At 39.3% G+C, this 25,326-nt stretch overlaps 1 protein-coding gene across 2 annotated transcripts in view; it reads right to left on the bottom strand.

The window, feature by feature from the left end:
- Window positions 1-25,326, bottom strand: part of gabbr1a (gamma-aminobutyric acid (GABA) B receptor, 1a) — a 128,096-nt gene that overhangs the window by 50,452 nt on the left and 52,318 nt on the right. For both annotated transcript variants that reach the window (XM_084726934.1, XM_084726933.1), the window contains exons 8-15: window positions 22,528-22,662; window positions 15,533-15,703; window positions 13,732-13,833; window positions 13,337-13,402; window positions 12,938-13,129; window positions 6,886-7,131; window positions 5,726-5,789; window positions 4,087-4,164 (exon numbers count right to left, since the gene is read on the bottom strand). In XM_084726934.1, the coding sequence (XP_084583060.1) occupies window positions 4,087-4,164; window positions 5,726-5,789; window positions 6,886-7,131; window positions 12,938-13,129; window positions 13,337-13,402; window positions 13,732-13,833; window positions 15,533-15,703; window positions 22,528-22,662 (1,054 nt within the window). The remainder of the gene's footprint in view (window positions 1-4,086; window positions 4,165-5,725; window positions 5,790-6,885; window positions 7,132-12,937; window positions 13,130-13,336; window positions 13,403-13,731; window positions 13,834-15,532; window positions 15,704-22,527; window positions 22,663-25,326) is intronic.

Below are 25,326 nucleotides of genomic sequence, written 5' to 3'. Positions count from 1 at the left end.
ATAGCTAAACCTTTTTCATGCCTCAACTTTAAAAAGCTAATATTTTTTAGTATTTTTTAAGTAAATAAAATAAAAATAAAGACGGACAGAAAAGAAGAATAAATTAAATAATTATTAAAGAAAAAAAAAAACAATAACAAAAGACTTGTCACTAGGCCATGTTTTAGATCCTGAACACAGAAGTCAACAGTTTAACTCGGCAATTCAGTACTAACGCTACACAGTTCTCAGTCTTTTTACGTGTTTTGTAACACGTATAATGTGTTTAGAAGAAAAACTCTGAATTTCTTTTATGCAGAATGTAAGAAATATACATTTGTAATCTTGCTTTCATTAAGTCATTCATTCATTAAGTCTGTGTCCTTGCTTTTATTGAACATTAATTATTTTTATTCTTATTTAATTTAATCTTATTTGAAACTTTATTCTTATCATCCTTTCCTGTTTTCTTGCACTTCAATGTTTAATTTGCCACCTTTAATTATGCCGAATTTATTTAAATTTAAATGCTATACAACTTGATCTAAAGCACTCTGCTGTGTATGTAAGGAAAGTTTATTACTTATACTATGAAACTATACTCTACTCTAGATTGTGTCTGTATAATTGCAGTACTTCATCCTGTCTTGTGCATGTATGTCAACTGTCCACTCAGTCAAAGTGTTCGAACCATTTAAACCCTCCTCCGTCCTTGATCAAGGAATCAGGACAGGGTGTTACCATGGAGACCCGGCTCTATAACAGTTGCCACAGCGATTAGAAGAAGAGCTGAGCTGAAGTGGTTGTTAGGGCGACCGTGGAGAGAGTGAGAAAGTGAGACAGGGAGCCGCCTGGTAAACACACAGGAAAACAAGCAGAGGGGTTAAGTTGAGAACCCCTGTGTGTGCTCCACCCTGTCAGTGCGGAGCAAATCAAACGCGCCCCCCTGCCTCGCCAAAAAAAAAAAAAACTTTCCAGAACTGAGTCAGCTCCAGAGAGCAGGAAATTACTCATTTCCTCACAACAACTAGATGTCAGATGGATGCGTCTTTATTTGGTAAACAGTAAAAAACTAAATCGAGCTCCAAAAGAGGGTGCAAGGTAAAAAACAGAGTAAACAAAACTCACCTCTGACAAGTTGGACAGCAAGTCAGTTTCAACCCAGCAGGCTGTAAGTGGGCTAACACAGAGCCTGTCAGGTTGCAACAAGCCAAACTAAAGAGCTGGCAGCAGCAGCTCTTGAAGGACATGCTGGCTACATGCATGCAGGTCACCCGTCCCTCGCCACTGATGCTGACCTGGAATCGCTACCTCTTCTCGGTTCAGTTAAGCCTTGGCAACAGATCATTTCCTTAAAAGCCTAAAAAAGGCAGTTCTCTGTGGGCCACCGAGGCGTGCAGGATTGATTAGTGGCACACTCTGTCCAGGCACAAGTATGTCATCTCTCCGGGGAGGGACGGGCCAGTAAACAACCACAGAATTGGTCTTGGTGTCTGAGGCAAATCAGCAGTAATAGGTTTTCACAGCAAACTAGAAAATGGGCAGCAGGAGTTAGAGAGGCAGTGCTGGTTTGTGTGGGAGGGTTACTTATAAAATGTATTCTGGAACAGTTACTAATTACCTGTACAAAAAATGTAGTCAGTAACCTAATTCAAGTATCACAGTAATAAAGTAATGTAACTTGATTGCTTTCCATTTCTTTTGGATTACCTCAGTACCGAATATGATGAAAAATGGTTTCACCTAATGTTAAGAATATTTTAAATGTACTTTTAAGTAGCTATTTACACTTCACACTAAAACTTCAAGTTAATTGATAAACATATTCTGAGGCTTGCGTCTTTACCCTCGCACCATCCTGGTCACCAGCTACAGTCCCAAAATATTTTTTCAGTACAAGTAGTAGTAGTCGCAATTGGCTAGCTAACAGAATTTCTGTGCAGCTAATATTTGCTATTTGTCTGTTAGCAGTTAGTCTGTGTGGCTAAGCTTAGCAGTTAGTCTGTGTAGCTAGTGTTTTTTTCTGTGTGGCTAATATTAGCAGTTGCTTTGAGTTGCTTAAGTTAGCAGTTGGTCTGTGTAGCTAATGTTAGCAGTTGGTTTGAGTTGCTTAAGTTAGCAGTTGGTCTGTGTAGCTAATGTTAGCAGTTGGTCTGGGTAGCTAAAGACAGCGGTTGTTCTGCACACCTAACGTTTGCAGTTGGTCTATGTGGCTAACAACAGTGGTTTGTCTGTGCAGCTAAAGATAGCGTTTTTTCTGTGTAGCTAACATTAGCAGTTGGTCTGAGTAGCTAAAGTTAACAGTTGTTTTATGTAGTTAACGTTACCTGTAAATTTTCACAGCTGGCAGAACTTTCACTGTCTGTGAAGTTGTTTCTCTTTTCTAATTTAAAGATAAAATAATACATAAAATTCCACCCAGAGAAAGCATTTTTTCATAAGGGGCCACGATAATGAATTGGCAACTGTAAGATAAGATGTGATTCAACTCAGTCTTTAATTTAAAACACATTTTAAAATTATATTCCTGCGAGTAATCTCGATTTCTACTAAATGTATTTTCTGATTATGTCATTTTTTTCCCTGTTATTGTAATGGAATACAGTTACTTTTTGTTTTGTATTCCAATTACATAATCCTGTTACATGTAATCCATTATTCCCCAAGCATGGTGTGATGAAGGCCTGAGGTTTTCAAACCTCTGTAAGAGACACGAGGCAAAAGTACTGCATGAGCTGGAAGAGACCAGGTGAATGCCGGCGTTCTCAAAACAACAAGAAGCGATTGTATTTGGTGTGCTGATTTGGCCCGCTTACCAACATGGTCAGCCAGCAGTTGGAGCTGCAGCAGTGGGTGTGACACACAGCTCATGGAGGCAATTAAGATACTTTCATATCCTTAGACCCTGATTGCTGCAATTTGCTTAAAAACTCACACCCCTTCCTTCCTCAGAGTCATAACTCATTTAAATGTTAATACACAGACATGGTCTGAACACACACAGCTTTTAGATTGAGCGTGACTTACACCTACTGAGGGTATCATTATCTCAAATGTCCATCATAAATAAACATCCATAAACAGAAAAAAACATTCCGTATATTCAAGAACTCTCATGAGAAACATCACATTTTAAGTTTTCTCCATACTCTAAGTACTCCAGTGATAATTGTCTGTACATCTAGGGGTGCATTGCAAACAGGAACTGCTAATAGCTTATTTGGAATACATTTACAGTCAGGATGAAATGAAAAACACATTTTCAATCCTTTTAGATCACATCCCGAGTCATACTAATATTTAACAATACATGCCAGAAAAATACAACACATTTCTTTGTATTTAAATCAAAACTATGGAAAATCCAACCATTTTTTCTCCCTGCAAAAAAAAATATGATTTACGTAAGCTAGAACCAACCAACTAGCTAGCTAGACTACAGCTAAGGTTAGCATTCAACTATTTCCTCACTAACATTACTGTTTGATAGTATTAAATGATACAATGCGAAATGTGTAAATCAATTGTTCTGTTGATATTTCATAATTAATTTACTCCTTTTCTTTCATGGAAATATTAGGAGGTGGTTTATTCTAACATTAGCTGTTTTCTCATGGTAACTAATCGGTTGTCAAATATGTTGTTTTGCCCTGAAATATGGCCCGATCGTCCCCAGATTTTCACTATCCATTGTCGATTTGTCAACATTTGAGCTGACATCAGAGGAAAATTGTCTTGATTTTGTGTGCGTGGGCCCTCCCACAGTCAAAACTCCTCGGTTAGCAAATCAAAGCTAGCTGCTGCTCTGTTTGATTACTGTGAATCTGCTACGCCAACATTTTAACACATGTTTGACAGTGAGTGTGCAGGCGGCTCATTTTGGGCGAGCGTCAGCATCCAAATAACTAGCTTCACCCAAACTAGTGGTTAGAGAAAATCCAGCATGATTATATGTAATTTAGACAGCAAGAAAATCTAAAATAAGCCACACAAGGAGGGCTAATGTCACAGCACAAAGACGTGACCCTGTTGACTCACGGCAGCACAGACAGGACACAAACACAGACACAGGAAGCTGAGTGAAGAGTGTCATGAACTCCATCTTACCTATCCAAACATCATTACCAAACCAGGAGAGGTTCTTCTGAGAGCTGTCATAGTAACCGATCTTCTTGTAACTTCCTCCTATGTGATTGGAAAAAAAAAAAAAAAAAGCACAAAAATCAGAAAGAAAGATAAAGTTTGATTAATATTGCTTATGTAGTGTGTGGTGTGTTGTGGGGGATCAGGTTTAAAAAAAAAAAAATCATCCATTCTGGAGAATTGGGAAAAATCAGGTCCTACCATAAAAAGTTAAAAAAGATTCATATTAAAAACACCCTAATTCATTTTTTGGTGAAAATTTATTCTTTAAGGATTTATATATGTGAAATATATGTCATTCATGAAATGTTTTCAGTGCTTTATTTTTTTAAATTTCTTAACTTGCCAGAAAACTTGTCCCAGACAACACTTAAAAATATTTATAATATAAAAAATATTTAAAACTTGGATAAAAGTGTTTTAAATCAAAAACTAACAATACCTATTGAAAACATAGATATAAAAATGTACTCACTTCCTGGCTTAAAAAAGGCGGAAAAACTGCTCAAACTGCTTATTTTTCAACAAGTTTATTGTGTTTCAACCATAACATGTCAACTCTGTAGCTTTTCTATATAAAAGTTAAATAAGAATTATGGTTTAGAAATACGTATTTTGATTAGCAGTAAGGGAACTCCGAGCAACTTGAAAAATAAAATGGATAGTCACCAAGACTGTACTGTGGAAACTCAACTCTGTAAGACATTACATTTAATAAAAAAATACATAATCTTTTAAAATGTTTTCCCAGTGTAATTGAAGAGTAAAAAATCAAAAACCCCTCAAAATACAGTTTTGCCCCAATTCTCAAGAATAAGTAAAATACAAAAAACCTCGTCAGAAATGATAAATATTCATATTCATTCAACCACTATAAAGCAATTTTTCTGTCAAGCCTGTGCTTTCATATTAATGGAATGCATGGGTACAGAAATAAACACACAATGAACAGATAAAAGAAATGAGGGATGAAAAAGTGCATAAAGAAGGACAAACAAAGAAGTACCAAGGGGAGAAGAAGGAGAACAGGAAAGGAGAAAAAAAAAGGAGCTTATGTGGCGGTCTTGACCAGGAATACTGATGAGGTCCCACAGTGATTCAGGGATGCAAGTCAGGTCGTCTCATTGTGGATGTCAAATTACCTCGACACCACAACAGGAAATATGAGACAGAGCGCGAGGGGAAAGGGGCAGGATTATAAATTCTCATCCTTTAGGACGCCAAAGAGAACAGAGGTAGAAAATAATCCTCAACCTTATCCTGTGCGGGAAAACTCATTAAGTCACTGGTGACAAATAGGATGCCATTTCCAGAAACGGCTTAAAACGAAGGCTTGCGCCCAATTAGAGCGGAGCCCAGAGTCAACACTTTGCTGCATCAAGCCCATTCGCATGTACAATTATGGGACATTGAGGCCAATCGCAGTGAAGGCCGCGACAAACCCGCCCAAAAATAAAAAAGAGGCTTTGCTCTGAAACGAGCTGAAAGCAACAATCGATAAATGATGGATACAGTGATTTTTTTGATGAATGAGTGAAATTTACTGTTCAGACCAGATTGTGCAATACAACATCTGTGGGAGGACGGTGTGGGAGTGTTTTACCTTGCAGTTGCTCGATAAGAGTCATTGCCATCCTGGAACCCTGGGCGTCAAACACCACTTGGCCCTGAGACACAGACGAGAGGAAGTGTTTTTTTTTTTTTTTAACTTCAAATGATTAACTCCTTCCTCAGAGGAATAGCTTGACATTTTGATACATACACCTGTTTGTTTTTTCTTGCCAAAGGCTAGTTGAGAAGATTGATACCACTCTCATATCTGTACGCTAAATATGAAGCTACAGCCAGCAGACAGTTATCTTTATCATTTTTACACCAAAATTAGCATGTATCTGCAGGGCTGGAAGTAACTAATTACAAATACTCAAATTACTAAGATAAATACTAAGTGTTTTTGGGGGGTACCTTTATGAGTATGTTTTCAAGTCTATACTTAAATATGCATTACACAATGAAATCTAAATTGAGTACAATTTGAGTTAATATCCAAACCCTTCATCTACATTTTTGTAGTTATAAGACTATCTGATCATAAACCAGGACATGTGGCTGAAAAACTCCCCAAAATGCTGCAGCAGGTTTGACAACATGTTCATACCGAAAAGTTGCTAACATTAGCTACACATAGCTAAACAGAACAACCGCTAACATTAGCTACACAGAACAACCGCTAACGTAAGAGGTAATCCTAATGGAAAGTAAACAAGTTACATTGCTTTAATATTGTGGTATGTTACTGATCATACTTTTTAACAGGTAATTAGTAATTGTATCAGAATAATCTCCCAGCCTTGACGTTAGGTCAGTGAAGCGATTTGCAACACAAAAGTCATGTGACTTTTGTCGCCTGCAGTTTTAACCCCATTAATCTTGCGTGGCCAGTCTTTGGTGCAAGATTTGTTCTCTTTTAAAAGACACATTTCAGTGAATTTCACAATCACTGTGACTTTGTAATATCAAACACAGTTGTTCATTTGTCCTTTCACACAGAAATAAATTTTAAATTTCAGGCCTTTGCACAGAGATTTTAAAAAGAGCGTATCTGTATAGTTTTATCACCATGAAAGGCAACACCTGGAATTGTAAGAGTCAAAAACACAAACACTGCGTATTCATATATGATAAATAACTACAAGGTACCAAAATTAAAGAATAAATAGTTGTTTTTATCATTGGTACTTCTTTCTTTCATTCTGCACTTACTGAAACTCCTTCGAAGGAGCTGGTGTTGAGAGCCCTGTAGATCTCAGAGGTGATGTCATGATTGTTATAGTTGAAATCCTCCAGTCGTCGGCCCTTGGCCTTCAGCGGCGCCACAGTCTTATTGAGGGCGAGGGCCAGAGCCCACACTGCATCGTAGGCCAGAGGGGCCTCCTGAAACCCGCCGGTCTCCTCGGGGTTCATCCCACCCAGACGAGACATCAGGGCGGCGATAAACTCCTGCGATGTCTGAGAAAAACAGGACAGAGAGGACATCAAAGAGGAGTCCCTCTGAAGAAATGCAACGCACGGATAATATTAAGGGCATTTTCATATGTCTATTTCTAGACATTAATATCTCTATTACTCAGGAGGAGACTGTCAAAGGGAAGCAGCAGTGAATCATCTGGAACATTTATGGGGTAAGTCCTACATGAACACACAATGCTCCGCAAAAGTTCAAACAGTTTGGGTTATTTTGTAAAAGATTTTCCTCATTTTCAATTTTTAGAGTAGATTTTAATAACTAATTACAAACACTCAAATTACTGTAATTAAATAGTGTTTTTGGGGGTGCATGTACATTTATGAGTATATTTTCAAGTTTGTACTTTTGTGCTTCATTACGCTTCGTAATCTCCTTAGTCACTTGGTCAAGTCATAATTGAGTACTGAGGACAATTTCAATTAAGATCCAAACCTTTCATCTGCATTTTTGTAGATTTGTCGATTTTGAGATAATTTGTTAATTATTAATCAAATTAAATTAATTAAACACATCACTCATCTTAATTAGTTCTTGATTTAAAATTTTTGATATTTCAAAGGGTTCTTAATGATAACAAAAAGACAGTTGTGTTGTGCGCAAATAATATCTTAGACTGTTCATTAATCATTAATAAATATAAAAAATAATAATGGCCCAAGGACTAATCCTTGAGGTACACCAAAAGTGATATGCCTAAAAGAGGACTTGATATCAATGTAATGATTTTGTCCAAGCTGTTCATAAGCACACCACAAAAATACCAGGATGTCAAATATCAAATCGATATCGATATCACTTCTAGTTGGTCATAAGTGATGAAAATGATTGTTTATATGAGCATATTGGGGGTTTTTTTTAAGGAAAATGTTGCATACTTTACGTTTAAGGTAACTCGAAAACTAGAGCAATGCAGATTTTTTAACTCCAAGATGGGAAAGTACTTGAAGAAGAATAGAAAGACTTACTGTATTTAAAGCTTTTGAAAGGTCTAATAAATTCCAACAGTGCTTTCGTTTCTATCTCCTGCTTTATAGATTTCATTAACAAGATAAGAGTCAGCTACAGAAGTAGAGCGGTTCTTTCTGAACCCATATTGATGATTATATAGAATATTATGCCTGTCTAGATGATTCAACCGTCTTTGATTAAAAAAAAGTGTTTCTAACACTTTAGCCCTTACAGGCAGAATTAAAATCGGGTAGTAATGATAATTTTAACCCTCCAACATGAAATTGATGGGAGTGACTACAGATCAAACCCAGACTGTCCATCCATCATTCACAGTATTTTGTACACGTATATACAACTCTGGACAAAACCAAGAAGAAGAATAACAAATATGACAGGAAGTGGCACAATTTCAAAATTTTGCCTCAAGGTCACACCAGATTAGCATTTGAGCTAACCAGTCAGGGCCACAGGAGCTCTCGGGCTGACTAGAGGGCACTTGGACCAGCCTGAGGGGCTCTTGAGGGGGTGGTGGAGTTGAACAGAGACCAATACATGGACTGCTCAAGTGACCCAAAATGTGGACAGGATGTCCTATTAGAACACATCCTGACAAAGTTGTTTTTTTTTTTTAACAGAAGATCTCTCTAGCATTCAGTGCTGTAAGCAGTGTGACATTTTTAACAGAAAAAATTAGACATTTTGTCAAGTTTTGTCACGATAATTTAATTCACCATTATTAAATATTATTATTCATTGAAGAGAACGTAACATGCATTAATTGAACTTTTTTAAACACAATGACTTTGATCTTTCAATGTAACTGAAATGAAAAACAAGAAATAAATGAAAATAAACAATAAAGTGAAAAAAAGTGTCTGACAGTGCATGCAGCTCTGTGTCAGCACTGGAAAAAATGTCAGCTCGTCTCCCTCCCTCCTTCTGCTTAAAACAGCTGACAAATATGTGGAATAAGTTTGTAATTTAACACAAACAGCAGGGAACATGTAACTCAACAGCCTCCTGCCCTGCTGCCAGCTCCCTCTCTGTTGTCCTATATGACCATATATCAACAAGTGCAAATGTGCAAGTGCACAAATCCTGCAGACTTCTCTGGGCCCGAGCTAATCTGCAATTTTACACGATGTCGCAACTTTTTTGGAGTTGGACTTGTATAATAAACCAACATCGGGGAGCAGCTGGTTATTAAAAATGTAGGATTTTGATATGTAGCTCCAGAGCAAATATGATCAATTCTGTGGCATGTCTGCTTTGCTGACTTAAAATCTTTATAAAAACATTTTACATATTCATCCTCTCACAAGTGTACAATTCAGCTGTTTCAGCTCCTGTAATTAAACACCAATAAGCATGACGTCCCTCTGAAAGCAGGGATACATGTGTGATGTGAAATTATTGCTACCAATTATCATGGTATCCCTGTGGATTCTCTGAGCCAATTAGGCCTACACATCCCCAATTCAGTTATGTCAAATTCATCTCATTGAAATTCCACCTTGGCATTTGGCATTTAAATCTGCCACTACCTACTGAAAACTAGCTGACAATGTGCTATTGCAGACCCTGCAATATTGGCACGCCAGCTTCATCTGAGCGCTCTATCTAGAAGAAATATGCCAATTTCCAACTTGGAAATTGAATTTGAATAGATTGACTATGAGCAGGAGTTCTAGCTGTAATTCTTATCACCCGTTGAGCAGCACGTCAACAGCTAAATCAGCAGGTAGTGGCAGGTGCTGTATGAATATAAACAACAGCTGCTGATGAAGTGCGAGAGGGGGGAGGAGGGGCGCATGGAGACACAGGGGAGATAGTGGGAAAGGTGGGGATGAGGAAGTGATAAGGAGGAGGGAGAGGAGAGGTGAGTAAACGAAAAGAATGGGAGGATGATCCACCCGACCAGCAGAGTCAGAGAAGGTCGAACAATGGGAGAGACGGAGGGAAGAAGGGACGGTTTAAGAGGATTAGAGGAGGTGAACAGAGGAGAGCGACGGACAGACGAGGAGCAAACAGCGATCAGGTACACTCTTAGACAGACGGATTCTTCCTGAGGTTCTACACAGGACCACTTGCATCGGAAGAACCCCCTTTTTTTGAAGAAAAGGTCCATCAAGTGTTCTTCGTAAGAATATTCCATTAAGAACTCTTTTCATCCAAAAACTCTTGAGTCCTTCAAGGATTCAAGAACTCCTATGTCAATGGTTTGTCAAGGGGTCTTTGTACCATAATATAAAAGGGTTCTTAGTAGAACCCCCTGGCTGGGTTCTAGATAAAACATTTGGAATATAAAAAGGTTCTCAGTAGACCCCTCTGATTGTGTTCTAGGTAAAAGCCTTGGAATATAAAAGGACTCTCAGAATAACCCGTGGGTGTATTCTAAATAATCCCCTTGGAATATTAAAAGGTTCTCATTGAAACCCCCTGGGTAGGTTCAAGATTAAACTCTCGGAATATAAAAGGGTTCCCCTGAAGAACCTCTTGGGTGTGTTCTTGTCATCACCCTTAAAGAGGGTTCTGGGTTGAACCACCATAAAGAGGGCATCTGTGAAACCTTTCACAGATTGTTCTAAGCACAACCCTTTATGGTTCTAAGTAGCACTCTCTTAAAGGGTTTCTATTGGAACTTCCAGAAAAGGTTCTATTATTCACTTATTATTACCAGAAAGTGTTCTCCTATAGTGACAAACTGAAGAACCCTCTATGGTTCTGGTTAGCACCTTTATTTCTGAGAGTAGCTGAGAAGCTAACAGGGTAAAAACAATAAAGAAAGATGATGGTAAACAGCGTGACGGTAATAAACATCGTCGTTTGTACCGTCAGTCAGTGGTTTGTGAAACAGTGCATTGATTCAGGTCAGACACAGTTCATTGAAGCTGTGACATTCATGTTGTCAGGACCTGGTCTTCCCTGGAAAAACTCTGTCTCATGGGAATTGATCCATTTAACATGGATGGCAGAAGACATTTGTCAGGGATACGGATAAGAGGAGCTCAATACTTAGAAAGAGAAGTGTTAACCACAGAGAGCTCAAACTACATTAATGGAAAATCCAATGAGGAGGACACGCAGGACGAAGACAGGAAGACAGGGATGCCGCAAAACTGCGACAATATCGACTGCAATACCACATGGTTCATAATTAACTTAATTTAAGTTTACTTTATTTTATAAAAGGACTATTACTAACTGCTGCATTGTTTTTGTTTTGCAACTGTACATAATTCAAACACTGATTGCCAAAGACAATTCATGCCAATTTTTTGCACATACTTTGTTCCTGGCCGGGTAGTATTATTTTATCGAATTAAAGCAGAAAGCAGACATACTTTAAATTAAAAGGAAAATGAATTTTAGAAAAACAAAAATGCTGTACACATCTGGAGCAAGCAGCTGGACAGTTTTTCAAGTTGTCATTTTACTTTCTTATTAATGTATTAATTTTTTTTATAACATTCCTACAGGAAAATATTAGAAAGTAGGAAAAATATCACCATTTACCTATTTTTTTTATTTCAGGGCAAATCTGTGGTCTGATATCTGTCAGTTTGGGGTTGTGGTTCTCAAACAGGGGTCCATGAAAAGTTTTCACATTCATTCATTTAACTTATCTTGATAAAATTATATGATTTTATTTTTTAAGGAATAATACTTTAATGTTTAAATATAGTAGTATAGTATATTTCATAGATTATGTTATAATCTAATGCATATGCTAATGCTTCAGTAGTTTTGTAGAAAGCAGTTGTGTAAAACTGAAGTAAACTTAATTAGTGTGCTGCTGTTGCTTGTTTTGTTTTTTTGTCATTTTTTGTGATGCCCCTCTGTGTTTATCTACCTGTTCAACAAATTGCCTTCGAAGCTTTTCTGAACTAAACTAAACTCAACAAACACTCTAGTTTATTTTTATTTTCTTTAATTATAGACACTGTGGTACACATCACATTTACACCTAATCACCATTTTTCTTTTCACCTCATGTGTGCAAAATACAGGTGATAATTGGTGTAAACCCATCTGTTCCTTTTCTATCAAAACCATCTAATGGCGTTTATTGTTTACACTTGAGAGTCGAAGATACTTCGCAATGGATTTACAGATATTTTTGCAACTTTCTTTTTCCTTTTATGACTTCTTGTGTAAGTTGATTATGATTTGCAGATTGCTTTCTGTATTTATTTAAGAGGCAGACAGATGTATCGGCCTGCTGATACTGGCCAATCACAGATATATCAGTCTGTAATGATATCGCTGCATATGTAGTCCAATATGTGCCAGTATTCAACTCTTTTTTTGACAGAATATAATGCAAATTCTTATTTCTTTATTGTATAGCATGTGTATATTTAATCTGTTTCAGAGATTCTGATGTAATTTCAGACAATGTGTAAAACTGTAAAATATCCTGCCTCCAATCCAACACTTATCTTTGTCATAAGTTTTCGATTTGATTCACCTTTTATTCACCTTTAATTGATTTATCCTCAGTTTATGTGACATGTTTTTGTGCAGTTTCCCATGTATTTGGATTTTGAGAAATACAGTTGGGAACTCAATTTCCCATGAGTACTGTAAGACAAAGCACAGATGATTTGATCTCAGCCCATTAAACACCTGCATTGGACCAAAGTGCCTGGGGCATTGTGATGTATTCTTCATAACACTATAACACTGACGTGACTCATTATTTATCATTTACAGGATCACATAAGCACTTGTTTCAAGCGGTTGACGTTGCACTGATTAACATCAAAGACGACTTAATATCTCTTTAGTATGACAGCAGTGTGAGGGACAGCAGTGTTTTGTGTGTTATCCCACCATGTTGGAGACGCCGCGGACTGTCTCAGGATTCAGCATGACGATCTCCGTGGTCACATGTCCCTCCACAGCCTCCGTCATGTTCTCCACTGTGCAGTTGATAGCTGGGTCTTTGATCTTGAACCAGTTGTCTGCGTACCAGCCAATCAGGAACCACACATACTTCTTCCCATAGAGCTTCTCCTTGAACACCTGCAGCAGGGGAGGAAGGGAGGGAGGGGGAGAATGATAAATAAGCATGAGGAGAATTATTCCCAGAGATGTGTTGAGCATGTTGTATCACTGCCAAACAAGGAAATTCATTCAGACATTCAAACAGCTCATTATAGAGCCCAATTTCTGCTAATAGCCAGTCAGGTTCGGTCTACTGGGATCAATTGAGTGGGAAAAGTTACTAACCTCACAGAAAACCTTCCTGGCTTCAGTCTCATAAAAGAGCCCCACGATGATCCTTGCATCCTGGCGCTGCACCAAAACATGAAAACAAAACAAAACATTGCTTAGTTACATCATCATCATCATCGGCAGCAGCAGTAGCAGCGATATACCTTCACTGTAGCACAGCTTGATATGGCAGCACAGTGTGCCAAAGTTCCTGCTGCTTCGCCAGGACTGCACGTACTGCTGTTCAGGAGTTGCTAATTAGCATGGCGCATTAATTTCCTCTATCAAATCGCCTCTATGCTAATGGTATCGTGTGCAGCTGTGAGCCGGAGAAGGAAGGAGATGAGGGAGGGAGGGAGGGAGGGAGGGAGAGACGACCAGCAGCTGAGGTGAATTTTTAATCAAAGCACCTTGAGGTTCTTGACAGCGACAGCCGGGTCGGTGAGGAAACTCTGGCGAACGCTGATCTCGATGCCTGCCTCCTTCACCCTCTGCTCCAGATCGTCCAGAGTCTGCAAGATGAAAGGGAGGGACAGAGGGAGACAGACAGGAGAGAGGGGGAGGTTAGAGAGGCAGCTGAGCAAAGAGGTACAGAGAGAGGTGGCAGGTTTAGAGAAAGACCAAAGGCAAGCAACCAAGTCCGAAGAGACAAAAAACATCAAATAAGTGTATATGACAAATGTCAAGAAGGGGATGGACAGTGCAGGGACGTGTGACAGAGACAGCAAGGGAGAGAATAGATTTTTAGGCAAAGAGCACGAGTGGAAAGAAGAAAAAAAGAATGCAAGGAGAGAGGAAAGAATGTGAGAGCGGGATCATTAACCTCCATTACAGGAACCAACCCAAGTGTCATGGTATCGACCGCTGTGCCTGGGAGTGATGTATTGCTTGATCAATATTTCTCACAACCAATACTCCAACAAATTACTTCAAAAATCCTCCATCAATCCCTGGGAGAGAGTGCTTGAAGGAGCATCACATAGCCTGAGAACATGACAGTTCTCATAAACAAACATTAGCTGCTTTCACACATGAACTGCAACGCTGCACTTATCTAACGTTACCCCGAGGAGCTGTACATGTGAATGCAAATGTCTGCAGTTAGTTGCCCTGGACTTAACCCTGTCAGCTCCCCAAATCCTAAGTCTAAGTCAAAGTCTGGGTCAGTCACCTGTGTGCATAGAGCAGGACATCATCCAGAATGGACATGTGGGTGTGTTGATGATGTTGCACCAGTCCTGGTCAATCCCCTACTGAAGGTTGTTGCAGGAATGTAGTTGCAACACAATTTTTGCTATATTTAATGTTGTGGCAACCAACCACGTGATATTCCAGAGTGTCATCGCTAGCATGCTATTATAAATGTTGCTGGTATGTTGTCCCAGCATTTGCACCACTTTTTGAAGATGACAACATCAGTTTATATTGCCAGGATGTTGCATGCAACATTCCTATTGAGACAAGGTTGCTTTTGTAGCTTCTAACTGAATCTCTGTGCTTCCAAGATTTGTTTCTTTCCTGGTTTTCTGATATCTGATTTATTTCACTGTTTCATGTTCACTTTCAGTCGTGTTAAGTTTGTCTTAAGCTTAGCAAGACACCATCTCCACATCTGTTGCCTTTTCTCAAAAGGTCAAAATTATTAAATAAATGTCCAAATATTATGTGATACACAGAAGTCAGCATAGCAATCCTTCAGAGGCATTAACTTTTACATTCGGAGTGTAACATTACTGGTCAAATGTCTGTGGGTTGTTGGTTTGTGGTTTTCATATAGCACTCAACAAGTTTACGTATTTATTGGGGCATTTCTATATACTAATTGCAGACCTCTGGCACGCACTTCCACTGTGATTCATCAGCTCAGGTGAGTAAGAAAAGACTTGTCAGTCAGTGCATATTTCATGAATCCCATGTAGGACTTTCTTATTTCCCTCTTACTGCTTTGTTTAAGAACAAATAGAGATTGAGAAAAAGAGAGGGAAAAAAAGAAAACATTCATGCATGAGGCCCATTGTTCGGAGTATATATGTGAAATCAGCTTTACAGAGGCAGACGGGCAATCAGGCAGCCCACACTTAAATGAAAATAAGGGTGCCCAAAGTAAGGACATGGAGAATGAGGGAGATAAAAGAAAAGGAGAGTTGAGAGTTGGAGATAAAACTAAGGTGTAAAATTGAAGGTGAGACGTAGAAGATTAAAGGCACTGACTGAGGTGAAGACTTCAGTTGTCTGCTGGATGGTGGCGATGCGGGTCCACTTCCACTTCTGGAAGAGCTGCACCCTGGTGGGGTTATGAAGGGTGGCCGACGGGTGCGTGCGGAAGAAGGTGGGAAAGCGCTGGCGGTTGGACAGCGCCGGAGAGCTGGAGCCGTAGGACAGCTGCGAAACATGAGAGAGAAACGGAGATAAGAGGAAAACGGTTACAGAGGCAGGAAGGAATGAAGGATATAGAAGTTTAGCGGGAGAGGAGACAGAGAAACAAGAGAAAAATATACTTCTGAAGGTCCTTCAAGGCATCAGTAGTAAACAGACTTCAATCAAAATGTATTCAAATCAGGGCTCTCTTGTTCTTCCCCTGTACACAGTGTTCTTTGATGGTGACTGGTTCAAACAGCAAACAACAGAGAGGAACGCCAGCAAAAAAGACTGAAAACCAGAGAAACAATCCCCGCTCCCATTTTCTCATTTTCATCCACACCCCCTCCCTCCCGCCCTCCTTTTAGCTTCCCTCCGGCTTATCAGGTGTGCCGATAAACTCTGTAATTTCAATAAAAAATACAACTCTGCATGCAGGATTCCCCAAGCAAACACTGCCATAAAATTGCAATGAAACTTTCAGCTATTACAAACAAAACAAAATGCAAAAAATTATCTAATTATTATTGTTGCAAACAGTAGCCCCAGTGATAATCTGTTTCTTTCATTTGGACCCATATAATTTGAATTCTCAGGCACAATTCCCACAAGAGGCAGACTGCTAAGAAGTGCGTCCAAATCAGCAGGGAAGATGGATGGTGGAAAATGCCAAGCGAAACAGAGAGAGGGAACTGTTCCTCTAACAATTAGTTTCACAGTGACAACTCAAGATAAAATCCTCGACAGATCTCCTTTAAAATGAGGAACCTGGCGTTTAGGGAACCATTACAGATACAGACAGCCTATACTCCTCCCCAGCTCTCATCTCAGCCCCATTACCCATACAGCTCTGGGATTCTCACCACTGGGAGCAAAAGGGGGCTTGATGATAGATGTCAAATGTCATGTACGACGTGGACTCTCCACAATAACAAATCCCTGTGGGCACAAGCAGGTAGACAAAGGCATCAGAATGGAAGAAGGGGAACTGTACAGGGAGTGACAGTTGATCGGGGCGCGGCAGGGGAAGATCTGGAGAAACCAGCGGCAGCTTCACTGGATGACACATGCTTAATAATAAACGTGAAAGGTGTTCATAACAACATCAATGAGCACACATAGACAGTGTGACAGGGTTGAAAGTAGGGCTGTGACAATAACCGCGATACGCCAGTGAAGTGACGCTTAGGTTAAGCTCAGCATGGATCTATTAATACATCTCTCTGGAGCTGCACTGTCTTACATGACGAGACAGAAACATCACCTCTGATTGGCTGGCAAGTCAGGAAAACAGCCTGATTGGCTTGAGCCAGTGGACATCTAACAACATGTTAACAACAACTGTTTTCAAGACGGGAAAATGGAGAAATAACCACACAGGACATTCAGTGTTTTTTACCATGTCTCCAAAAAAGCTGCTCTGACTAAAGATTTTCATAACTGACCAGTAACTGTTGTCGATAGCCAACTAGTCATCATATATTTATTAGACCAATTGAATAATTTAAATGTATATTTTTGGGGTGCAAAGCCTGTTAAATACCACTGAAGGGTAATGATTCTGAATATGTTGCAACAAAAAGCAGGAAGCTGAACAACATTTCAACACAGTATAACCTTACACAAGTCTCACTGCTCAGACCTCAGGAATAAATAACTTCCAACTTCACACCAACAATAACAACTTAACGCGCTAAATTACAAGCTTGCTCCTCCACCCCTTCACGCCTCCTGTGTCCCCCTGAGCCCGCCATGTCTTCATCATCACCGGGGTCCAGCGCTGAGCACTGTGGAGAGAGGTCTGCCTGTACGAGACTGCAGTCTGGCTGGAGCTGCTGTAACGTTAACGGTCCATGTTGTAACAACAAGCCCCAGGTTAAATGGCAAGGTGCAGCTCCAGAATTGAATATGAGTTGTTTTTTTTCCTGCAACTAACAAAACATGGTTGAATAATACTCTTATCATCATATTTGTTATTGTGAAATGACAGTATAATGTTGCACTCATCTTGATCTCCTGCAGTGTTTGTGCAGTCTGCCTGAGATTCCTTGAGATTGGGGAGGAGGAGGTGGGGGGAAACAACTCACATCAACCATAGATGGTATATTAACTAAGATTTCAACCTATTTAATATACAGTCCATAGCTCCAACTCGCTATTTGGACTTCTATACTCATTTTTGGACAAGAAATTCTAACATACTGCACGTTTAACTGAAGCCAAAACCTGAAAATCAATCTAGGAGCGCCAAACTTTTGCTCATGGTAACACTCACATAAAACCTCACCAGACAGGAAAACAGAGACAAACTAAAATGGAGCAGAAAAGCTGCTGTGGCGGAAATAGAGCGATGTAGCAGCAATCTGCAACAGACAGGTAAAGTTCCACATCGAAGCTCCCCAAAAACCACAAACAATATCTCTTGATTCTCAGTTTCCTCACTTGTCCCATAGCCTTGTAGCAGTAGATCAATGGCCGTCTGCGGCTTACAGTGCTTTTAGAAAGGGAGATGGGGGATCAAATTAACACTGTGCCAAGAGGAGTCGATCGAGAGCCCCTCCTTGATCAGCGTCCAGAAATGGAGGTTGCGTTTGCCTCCCTGGCGCTCTGATGAGGCTGTTTGACATGCGAGGAGGCTCCTGCAGGCAGCCAGCGTACAGAAATAATTGAGTGTGGCGGTTAGGAGGTTGTGCCAGTGGTGGCGTGTAGTAAAGAGAGACAGATCCCTTTGTGTGCGGGGAGAATCGACTGCTGGAGTTGAGGGAGCGAGGCGGAAATGAAGAGTGGGAGAGAAAGATGGTAGAGATGGAGATGAGGAAGGAAGGAAAGAATGAAAAGGAGGCTGAAACAGAGAAGACCAGCTCCAGGCAGCAGCAGCAGACGGAGAGAAGAGGAAGGCAAAGAGTCAAATAGTGGAAAAGAGTTTTTAATGACGAGGAAAAGAAAGGGTGAAACCAGAAATGAGAAAAGAGGGGCAGATGCCAACCACTAGAACTGATTGTTCTCGATGACTAATCTCTGGATGAAACTTCAATTATAGGACAAAGCTAATAAGCGGAGCACTGTGAGTGACAGACAGGCAGATCAAGAGAAGACAGAGGATGAGATAAACAAAATAAACTAACTGATGAAGGCATAAAAGGCAGAAATATCTTTGAAAAAATAAGAGCAGCAGAAGACAGCAGATCTCTTGATGATTTAGAGATACTGTATGGGACGTGTTTGTACTTGTTAAAAACGTAGAACCCAAATTCCAAAAACGTTGGGATGTTGTTAACATAAATAAACAGAATAATAGAAGAAAAAGTGATTATTTGCAAAAGCTTTTTGGTCACAAAGCCAAGATATTTAACATTCAAACTGATTGACTTCATTGTTTTTTGTAAATATAGACTCATTCTCAGTTTGATGTCTACAACACGTTCCAAAAAAGCTGGGACAGGAGCATATTTGCCGCTGTGATACATCACCTTTTCTTTTAACAGCACTCAGTAAGTATTTGGGAACTGAGGACGCTAATTGTTTTTAAAATCTCTTATTCTTGCTTGATGCACACTTCCAGGTGCTCAGCAGTCCAGTTTCTTTGTCGAATTTTGTGCTTCATAAGGCACCACACATTTTCAGTATGAAGACAGGTCTGGACTGCAGGCAGGTCGGTCTATAACCTGAACTCTTTTACTACAAAGTCTGTTGTAACGCGTGCAGAATGTGTTTTGTCATTATCTTGCACAAATAAGCAGAGACATCTCTGAAAAAGACGTCCTCTGGATGGCAGCATATGTTGCTCCAAAACCTGTATGTGCCTTTCAGCTTCAATGGGACCTTCACAGACGTGACAGTTACCCATGATGCCATGGGCACTAACACGGTCTCATACCATCACAGATGTTGGCTTTTTAAGTTAGCGCTGGTAACAATCTGGATGGTCCTTTTCCTCTTGGAATTAATGTTCCAAACAGGTGTTTTTTGAATGTATATTTACAAAAAACAATAAGGTTCATAAGCTTGAACATTAAATATTGCGCCTCTGTAGTTTATTCAATTGTATACAAGGAGAAAATGATGAATGGATCACTGCATTCTGTTTTTATTTACATCCCAACCTTTTAGGACTCGGAGTTGTATTATCATGCAGTGTGTTAAGTGAAGCAAGACGATAAGTCTTGCACTTAAGTGTCAGTGACAATGCAATATTGTGAACCCGCCTTGTAAAGTGTCACCGCTAATTAAAAAAGTGCTGTGTGAAGTATTTTAAAATCAATAAACAAGTACAGCATTGATTTGGGGAACTTATTTGTATTTGTAGTATAATTACCACGAGTACAGAAGATCATCAGTTAAATGGATGTCAGCATCCAGCAGCATCAGCAATACATCTTAAAGTGTTCGTCTGCACAAGATAAATAGAGGGACAATATTCCTCCAGCACATACGGAGCTTAAGATTTTGCTGTCAGTGTCAAGGCCTCTTATCAGGTCACGTCCCTCATTCATGCTATCTCGAACAGAAGTCCACAAGAGACAGAGACATGAGACAAGAGGCAACATTGTCTTGTTAGCTGTTTGTCTGGTATCTAGCTCTTGTTCCCTACTGAGGATCAGTGCAGTTATTCAAGGGTCTCCCAGATGAATATAATGTCTTTGTGAGAGAACTCAACAGGCTTTATTGGCTAATGCAGTATTAGGGTGAGATTATGTTTAAAGGAACAGTTCACCCAAAAATCCAAAATACATATTTTTCCTGTGGCCTGAAGTGCTACCTATCCATCTAGATTTCTTTGGTGTGAGTTGCCAAGTTTTGGAGATATCAGCTCTCAGATATAATGGAACTAAATATCTCAAAGTGGTGGTGTGGTGCTCAAAGCACCAAAAATACATTTGAAAACCTCAACAACAATGACTCCTTCTTGGGTTGGAATTAACCAATGATATCTAATTACTATAATTAAGTCATTTTTTTAGGGGGTCTGTAATTCTACTTAGACTTGAATATGCATTGCACTATGTAATCTACTTAGTTACTTTTAAAATCATAATTGAGTACATTTTCAATAAATATCCAAGCTTTATTTTCAAAATTAGGTTATCCGATCACAACTGACAGCAGTGTTACAGGGATAGTTCATCCAAAAATGACAAAAAGGTCAATTTTAGTTTTCTAGTCCACAAAACACTGCTGCAGTTTCACAGGAAAACAGTGTTGCAGAATCTCCCAAAAAATTGAAGTGAACAGTGACCAGTTTTCAAACAGAAAAAATAAATAAATTAAATAAAATGCTTTCATACTGCTTGTCTGGTGTAGTCAAAGTCTCCTTAAGCCCTGACATGCCCGTGCACACTGTCACACCACACGCCCCCAGCTGAGACAGTGTGCTTGGCATGTTGGGGTTTTAAGAGACTTGGATTACACAAGATGGGCAGTATGGGTTTCTTTTTTTCAGTTGGTTTTTATATTTGAAAACCGGTTACCATTCACTTTAATTGTTTGGGAGATTCTGAAACACTGTTTTCCTGTGAATCTCCAGCAGTGTTTTGTGGACTAAAAAACCTACACCCAACCTTCAGTTAGCATGACGATGAGTATATAAGGACTTAAATTTCATTTGTGGGTGAAATGTCCCTTTAATTCCTTTTTGATAGCAATAAATATCAAATAGGTTCTGTCATTTAAATTGTGCTGAATAAGAAACTAGAATTAGCTGTATTATTAACTATGGCTTTCACAGGTTCAAGCGGGGTCACAAAATAATTATGACATGTCTAAAAAACAAAGGTTTGTTTAACTCGACATGAATGCATGCAAACTTTCCAAATTGAAAATTTAAAACACATCAAATCGCATTAACAACAATAGGATCTGCTGTTTTCTGTCAATTAAAAGGAGGCGTGGCCATTCTGTTTTTGTAAAATACATGTATGTGCCCGTCTGATATATTGATAATACATTAAACATCAACAGTCAAAAAGTAACTAATACACTGAGTAGTTTTAAAGGAGATCACTTTGCACTTTTACTCAAGTTTTTTTTTAAAAACACTAATAGTTTTAGTTATAATATTTTATGCACAGATCTTGTTGTGAGCAGTTTCATGTAGGAACGATTTTCTTCCTGTAGTAGAATCTACAGAAACTACTTTCTTTCTACTAGAGAGAAAGTAGCCCCATTTTTAGCCTATATTTAGCCTGTATTTATATATATATAGCGCCTATATACACTCAAAGTATGCTATTTGGAGTTCATATTTGCAATGTACTCATGTATCACTGAAAAACAACCACTGGATCATTTTGATACTGAAGAAAACTTCAGTAAAAACTTCAACACAATTCTTGGGCAAGTTTATTCACAATGGACACGGGAGATCAAATGTTCTTTTGGTAGTGTGAGTCATACCGAATCTAAAAATATATGTACCATGTCTGTGTGTTCAGATTTGACTGAGTTATGACTCTGAGAAGCAGTACAACTGAACAAATCAGGCCTCACATCTTCAACAAATTGAAATCCTCTGGGTTAAAATGACAGAGGACTGAAAACATGGGATAAAAGAGACTGTAATTTGGTAAAAAGTAGAGTTGTCACAATACCAGAATTTGATTTTGAATTGATTTTTTTCCCTTTTTATCAGTGCTAGTACAGAAAAATGCACAAATTTCTGGCAGGAAAATAAAGATTGAACTGAACTTAAGTCTTGGATGAGCACTTAGTTCACGGTTGTTTATAGCTTCAGTACTTTTAATACTATCAAATGTATTGTCATTGTATTGTTTTTAAACCTGTGGTACTGAAAAAGTATCAGTACTTAGATACTTTTGACAACCTTAGTACAAACAGGAAAAGACACCCACCACTATGAGGTTCCACATGCGAGCAGCTTCGGCCACCAACGTGGAGACGCCGCTGCAGCCGGGCATCAGGACGATCTTGATGGGCTCCGTGTACAGAAGGTCATACAGCAGCTTGGTGGCTTCTCCTGGGTCACACTGGAGGGACAAAATGACAAAGTATTACATCACTAAGAAAACAGCATTTAGAGCCGGAAAATTTCCCAATTAATTGATTTCGATCGAACCAGAGTTAATGATTATTACAACAGCGGAAAGACTGATCAAGACGATTTTGCTGTTGAGTTTGAATGAAGCGTGTTTTACGATGAGTTAGCCAGGCAATTAACCCTTTCTAAGTCTGTCCTTTTTAGAACCTCAATCAACTTTGTCGTGCCACATGTTGGGTGCATCTGTGGTGAAAAGAAAAACAGATTTTTTAGATTGTTAAAAGATGTTGCTGGGGGAGCTAAAGTAGCATATACAAAGTTAGCTAACATAAAAAAAACCACAAACAAAAACAAAAAAGTTAGTTAATCTACATTAATCCTTAGCTCGCTCTCTAGTTAATTAGTGGGGTTGGCTGATGTCTACTTAACTGGCATCCACAGTGAAACATCATGATTGACAATAATGTTGTTGCTGAGTCTAAAATGGTCTTGGTCTCAGCACCATATGTCCGTAACATAGTGTTTAAAAAGAAAGTAATAAACATGACATGGAGACATAGTGCACTGAACAGCAGCAACAGCTTCTTTTTATTTTCCTTCCAAAATGTTAAATATGGAATTACCTCTAACTACCTCAAATACAGAAGGCTTTTCAAATCACAATGTTAAGATGGTAGAGGGCTCAGTGGTCGATTACTGTCAGCTAAACACAGCAAAAAGTGCCGTGCGAGTAGCCAGATGTTATACTCAAAATGACCACAAAGTTAGGTGTGGAACGCTGGACGCTTCTTGTCTTCAGTGGTTGCCATCTTGTCTCTTTAGCGGAAGAGGCGGGGCTACCAAACTTGAGAATATGGTGGTCCAGGCACAGTGACTACAGTGGCCATAGTAAACAGAATTATACAGATATAAGTCATGTACTGTATTTTCATCAATAAGTACCACTATCGTATTGTCAGATTGAAGCCACGGATATGTGTATTTGGTTATGTTTGGAAAGATTTTGGTGCCACGAATCAAATCAATATTCAGCAGGTAGGAGGAGAGAGACGTTGGCGTTGGCTGACAAACCGAGGGCAAACAAAACCAAATAAAATTAAAAGGACATTTGTGTAGAATGAAATGAAATGGAACAAAAAAAAGAATAAACAAGCCAGGAGACGTTTTGGCGTGTGGCAGTGAAGCTCTGCCCGGCTACAGTTCACACACACGAAGAAGAAGAAGCTGCAATCAGCATTTCTGGTAATGGCACAACGGTCGTCCTCAGTTTGAGAAATCTGCACGCTCTGCAAGTGAGCACATAGTGTCTGAAGTGTATTACATGACAGTGCACTAATGGAAGTATCTGAATTGAGACAACATATGTCACTTTTACAGGTCGCCCTGTAAAACATCTTGTAAGCATCTTCAAAATGTGTTTTTCTTTTCAACATAGATGAGCTCAGCATAACATATCTAAGTACAGGAAACAGGGGTTTCCTCTGGGTGCCAAGCTTGTTTAACTGTTATTGGAACACAGAAGAAAAAGGGGTAAGACTTCAGAAGGGTTAATTAAGCTTGTCTCAATTTAGTAAAAGAGAGAAACTTGGATTCAGAAGATGTATGGTTGTAGTTTTCCATTTAACAAAGAAAAAAGGGGTACAAATAATCCCCTTTCTTCACACTCTGTGAGTTTGTTTTGTTGATTTATTAGATATATGTAAGGGAATGTATGTTGCATACTTAATGTAAGGAACTCGCCGCTCACACACATCTCCCAGGGAAGTGTGGAGTGTTGTGGGGTTTTGGGGTTGAGGTGATTGAAACAGAGAAAATTAAGAAAGATAAGGGTGAAGGAGACAGATGGAATGAGAACAGAGGGTGAAGAAAAGGCAGAAACAAATATGTAATGAAGTTTGGGAGATGGAGGCGACTGTAGACAGACAGAAGAAAGCAGAAGAGAGTAGATAAAGTAAAGGGAAATGACACAGAAGTAGCAGGGAGAGACAAAGGGCCAAGACAAATGTGAAGAAAGAAGACAAGAAGGAGAAAGAAAAGGACAAGTAAGGGAAATGGAAAGAACAAAGCAGACAAGGTCAAGATAAAGTAAAGGAAAATGGCACAAAAGTAGCAGGGAGCAGCAAAAAAGCAGATGCAAATGTGAAGAGAAAAGACAAAGCTGGAGGAGGAAAAAAAAAAGATCTGCACAAAGTTCACGTCCAAACACCACGAGCACGCATCATCAAAAAAAAAAACACAACACGTTGTCCACAGATCAAGACATAAAAACAGAAGGACAGGCAGAAACCAAACCAAAGTGAGCCCGACGACCAAAACAGCAGCCATCACAAGTCATTACAACCCTCCAATAAAGTCATTTGCAGCATGTTGAGGTTGGCGAGAGTGTGGCTGGAATGATCCATCACTGGTCTGTCAGCCAGATTACCGACAGGCCATCACCGCCGCGCTGCTCATCAGAGTCACAGATAAACTGGTCTGACACATCTAATGATTCGGCATAGAGGAGGAGATATGGCTCGCAAACACAAACGCACACTCGCACATTTTAAAAAATACTCTCCAGATGAGTGTCACAAACAATCACGCCGCGGCCGATGACGCCGACGACCAATATGGCTCCTAATTGGGGTGTTTGTCTCAACGGCTGAATTGT

This window comes from Lutjanus erythropterus, chromosome 9, assembly GCF_056507025.1.
Source record: "Lutjanus erythropterus isolate fLutEry1 chromosome 9, fLutEry1.hap2, whole genome shotgun sequence".
Lineage (NCBI taxonomy): Eukaryota > Metazoa > Chordata > Actinopteri > Lutjaniformes > Lutjanidae > Lutjanus > Lutjanus erythropterus.
This window is presented reverse-complemented; position numbering and strand designations above follow the sequence as displayed.